The sequence below is a fragment of the Miscanthus floridulus genome, chromosome 10 (genome assembly GCF_019320115.1).
Source record: "Miscanthus floridulus cultivar M001 chromosome 10, ASM1932011v1, whole genome shotgun sequence".
Classification (NCBI taxonomy): domain Eukaryota; kingdom Viridiplantae; phylum Streptophyta; class Magnoliopsida; order Poales; family Poaceae; genus Miscanthus; species Miscanthus floridulus.
Window position 1 is genome coordinate 119,029,333 of NC_089589.1, and position 5,147 is coordinate 119,034,479.

The following is a 5,147-nucleotide window of genomic DNA, read 5'->3' on the forward strand; positions in this document are numbered from 1 at the left end:
CACATTTGTCTCTCCTGATAATTTTATTATCATAATATATTTAGCGATTTATCTAATGATAATAATTATGCACCGTAAATGTTATTTTTTGTTATATATTTAGTTAAGGTTGAAAATGTTTGACTTGTCAGGAAATAAAAATGACACTCTTTGTGGAACGAAGGGAGTATACAGCCCGTTCGGTTGGCTAGTTCATATCGTTGCTGGTTCATGAAGAAGTACTGCTGGCTGGTTTGTGTAAGAGAAAAATATTATTCTGACTAAAAATTTACGATCATTTACAACAAGCCACGGCCAAACGAATAGGCTGATAGACTATCGGGATGCAGGGTGCTGGGTGAATGATTTGAACTGTCAACGGGACCTCTTTCAAGCATTAAAATAGTCCCCATCATGTCATCGCATTATTGCCCTTTTGACTACTCACCCACCTTTCACATTCATATATAGGTCCAGTTTTTCATGTGCAAATGAAATTATATTCACGGTAGTATCTGGGCCGCTCTTATCCTGAAGCTATATGAATCGTCTGCCTTAGCTTACTGTATAACTCGCTGGTCATGCTCTGTCTCTTAGCAGACCATCGATGCAACTCCTCTGCAGCTCCTTCCACGGACACCTCGGTGAGTTGGCATTTTCTTTTCTAGAACACTCCTAAGATGTTTCTACTTCGAGCTGAAACAGGAACATCTTACTTGGATTTTATTAATTAGGTTCAAATCTTTGTTGTTGAATTACAAATATTTGTCCTTAGTCTTTTTTGGGATCAGTCGAACTTTATAGTTTGTTTTCTTGGTTCAGTTTGATCTGTTGTTGCACTGAACAAAAGAAACAAGTAAGGGGGATAGCAACTGGAACACGCTAGCGAACTCTGCAAGCGCTCGCTGACTTGAATCCCCATAACACACTACAACTCTGCAACCTATCAGATTACCAGCAGAGTTATTGATTAAGTTTGTGAGCCTGTGGGTATGGATCTGGTCACCGGTGCGTTGAGCTTGCTCCCCTCCAAGCTGCTGGAGCTGCTCAAGGACGAGTACAAGCTGCAGAAGAGCATAAGGGTAAAAATTCAGTCCGTCTCATGGGAGCTTGAGAGCATGCACGCCGCCCTCCACAAGGTGGCTGCAGTGCCATGGGACCAGCTCGACGAGCAAGTCAAAGTCTGGGCACGTGAAGTTAGGGAGGCTTCCTACGACATGGAAGATATACTCGACACCTTTGTTGTTCGTGTCGACGGCCAAGAGCCAGCTGACCTGAGCAGGCTCAAACGTGCCATGAAGAAGATGGGAGACCTGTTCAGCAAGGGCAAGGCTCGCCATGACATTTCCTGCGCCATCGAAGACATCAGGAAGCAACTTCAGGAGGTGGCAGAGCGGCGTGCCAGGTATAGGGTCGATGATCTTGTGGCCACGCCAGCTCCCACAACAAGTATTGATCCACGCCTCTCCGCTCTCTACACAAAAGTGTCACAGCTCATTGGCGTCCAAGAGCCAAGGGATAAGGTCATAAGTTTGCTGACTGCTGAGGAGCAAATGGAAATGAAGATAGTCTCTATTGTTGGGAGTGGAGGGTTAGGCAAGACTACTCTTGCTAAAGCGGTGTATGAGAATTTAACAGTTGATGTACATTTCAAAGCATTTGTTCCTGTCGGCCAGAACCCAGACTTGAAGAAAGTGTTAAGGGACATTCTCATTGGTCTGGGCAAGCAACGTTACACCATGGAATTCAATTTGACTTTATTGGATGAAAAGCAGCTCATTGACGAACTTCGGGAATTCCTCAAGAATAAGAGGTACACGTAATCATACACCACGGCATTTTAGTTAAGTTGCACAACCCGCAGATTAAATTGGCTAGAAAATTATTTATTTTAGCTTCCATATTTTTGTTCTTATTCTGATCCTCACTACATTATCTTCCAACTAATTTCCTCTATAAGAACAACGTTGAAAATTGTTAGGCCCCGTTTGGATCATTGGAATTGAATTCATTTTAATAATCATAATTTAGACACATATTAATTAAGCTAATATGGTTATATATGGATTATATTTGTATATTATTGTTCGATATACGAGACAGATAGTTATGTGCTACATTTCTACAGTAGGGGAGCAAGTTAAAGAGCATGTTATAAGTTGTCAAGTAGAAACATAGTATGTTGATCTATAGAATTAATTTTCCTCTCCCACCCTATGAATTTGAGATAGGCTTATATGTGAACTTTAGAAAGTTGTGGAATGTCAAATTGCAAACCAAATAGCCTAGCCTATTAACTAGATTCCAATTCCCCCAAAATGAAAGGATCCAAAAGGACCCTTAGTGTCATCTGAATTAGTTCTTATACGTATTCTACATTCAGTTATAAATCATTAATTTCCAAACATACAGGTACTTCATTGTTATAGATGATGTATGGGATGTATCATCATGGAACATAATAAGGTATGCTCTGTATGACAATAGCTTGGGAAGCAAAATTGTCATAACTACCCGAAAGCATGATGTTGCCATGAAAGTTGGTTGTTCTTATAACATGAAACCCCTTCCCTATGAGAGTTCTAAAGAATTATTCTATGGGAGAATATTTGGCTCTGAACAAAAATGTCCTAAAACATTTGTGAAAATATCTGAACAAATAATTAAGAAATGTGGAGGTGTGCCACTAGCTATCATTACCACATCAAGTTTGTTGGCAAATAAGTTGGGAAATATGAAAGAGTGGTATGAGTTCTGTGAATCTATTGGTTCAGGACATGGAAACAATCATGATATGGAAAATATGAGAAGGATATTATCTCTTAGCTATTATGATCTACCAGCGCATCTGAAGACCTGTTTATTATATATAAGTTTATTTCCAGAAGACTCTGAAATTGATAGGGATCGGTTGATATGGAGGTGGATAGCAGAAGGTTTTGTTTCACCTGGAGAAGGCGGGAAAAGGTTATTTGACATTGGAAAGGGATACTTCAGTGAGCTCCTAAATAGAAGCCTGATCCAACCAGCAAGAATAGTTATGGATTATGATGATGTGCCTCAGGCTTGTCGTGTGCATGATATGGTCCTTGACCTCATTTGTTCCTTGTCAAGAGAAGAAAGCTTTGTTGCGTCTATACTAGGTGATACCTTGCAAAACACACCTTCTTGGGCAAGAAAGGTTCGCAGGTTGTCCCTCCATAATACTACTTGGCCTACAATAATGGACATGTCAAAACTAAGGTCACTTACTATCTTCAATAATGCTATAATTAGTTCAATGCCATCCCTTTCTTGTTATCAGCTTCTTCGTGTATTGGATTTAGAAAATTGCAACCTTGGAGGCCATCCAAATTTGAGTTTTGTTGGGAACTTATTTCACCTGAGATATCTAGGGCTATTAAATACTAGATATGATGGTGAGCTCCGATTAGAGATGGGGAAGCTACACCATTTGCAGATATTGGACATATATGGAACTCGTATAAAAGAACTGCCATCGAGCTTTGTAGGGTTAAAACAGTTGATGCGCCTGATTCTTTCTGTGCATTGTCGGCCAAATGGGTTGAGAAATCTAACATCCTTAGAAGAGCTATGGTTTGCGATTGTGGATTCTGTTGACGTTGCGGAAGATATAGGCCATTTGAGGCAAATGAGGGAGCTCCAGGTGGAACTCGAAATGAACAAGGAAAGTGGATGTGATGAGAGCATTTGCAAAGCTCTGGTGGCATCCCTAGGCAAACTGCAAAAGATCGAACAGCTAACAATAGCCTCAGGTTCCGTGCCGCTGAATCTTGAAGGCTCAGTGGAGTCTCTAGGCAACCTGTCCTATCTTGTTATTGATCAAACTGCTTCATTTCCTACATGGATTAATCCTGGATCGCTTCTCGTCCTCTCCTACCTAGACATAACGGTGGCTCGACTGCGAAGGGAGGACATCCAAGTCCTCGGGATGCTGCAGGCTCTTCATTTTCTAGAAGTGACGGTATCTGGTGACGTTCAAGCAGCTGAAAGGTTCATGGTTGGCTCTAATTCCTTCCCATGTGCAAGAGAGTGCAGATTCTATGGTTTTCATGTGGTGCCATCTATGTTCCCACCAGGAGCTATGCCCAGGGTTGAAAATTTCTGTTTCTCTATGCGACATGAGGATTTCGGTAAAGGTGAATTTACTACTAATGACCTGGCCCTGGGTCACCTACCGTCCCTTCGAAGAGTGATTGCCCGCCTTTATGATAGAATGGTCGATAGTAAGGAGGTGGTAATAAAAGTGGAAGAGACGCTGAGGCACGAGTCGGATGTCCACCCCAACCACCCTTACATTCGTGTCGAGGCATACGGGCGCCGATAAACTGATTGGAATGTCGAGACATACCCTGCATGTACGCTCTCCTCCTTTTCTTCTCTCTGTTTTTTTTTAAACTCCTTTTCTTCTCCTGTATATATACTGTTTGCTGTCCACTCATCAGTTGTCCACTCGTGTCTCTAATTTGAGCAAATTAATCTACAGCGGCTCTTCTTTTTTGTGCAGGTGGTTGAAAATATCGTCTGCGTACGTCGTCTACATGCAACCCAGCCTGCTCGATCTGCGGTCAACATCCACGTCCTGGTACCAACGCTGTGTGGGTACAAGCTGTGATTAAGCAAGTGGTGGACCACATTTTTCTTCGTTTTGTGTAAGAAATTTCAGATATACTCCAGAACCAGGAAACTATGGTGCTTACAAACAGGAGGTGCTGCACAATATATATGCTGCCAATGGTACTAGATATAACGACAGTATTCTGTTTTTTTTTGATAAATTAAGTTTGTAATAATTTCCATGAACGTTACATGGAGGTCTTGAAAAATACATTTGGCCGCTGCTTGAATAAAGCACAGAACCTCAAAAAAAGCACATTCTAGTTACCAACAATACGATCAATGACAGTAGCGGTAAATATACACCGAGGAGGTTCTGCACTACAAATGCTGCCTCTCGGTATACAGTCAGTATTTTCATTTGTATACTCTAGAACACTGTTCTAAACTTGAAGCCTCAGATCTTAAAATGTGCTGCTACAGTCCTGCTTTACGTCGAAACAGAGTAGATAACGTCAAGCTGAACACTATTGCTGCAGCCTAAGCCTACTCGAACCGAGAGGAGATGCTGTTTAAAAGGTCTCCACTGT

At 41.5% G+C, this 5,147-nt stretch overlaps 1 protein-coding gene across 1 annotated transcript; it reads left to right on the forward strand.

Annotated features, from left to right (window-relative positions):
• The first annotated feature begins 492 nt into the window (after positions 1–492).
• On the forward strand, positions 493–4,882 carry LOC136485492 (disease resistance protein RGA5-like). Its single transcript, XM_066482360.1, has 4 exons — positions 493–623; positions 802–1,792; positions 2,392–4,358; positions 4,508–4,882. The coding sequence occupies exons 2-3, from the start codon at positions 972–974 to the stop codon at positions 4,325–4,327; spliced, it is 2,757 nt and encodes a 918-aa protein (XP_066338457.1). The 5' UTR covers positions 493–623; positions 802–971; the 3' UTR covers positions 4,328–4,358; positions 4,508–4,882.
• The last annotated feature ends 265 nt before the right edge of the window (positions 4,883–5,147 follow it).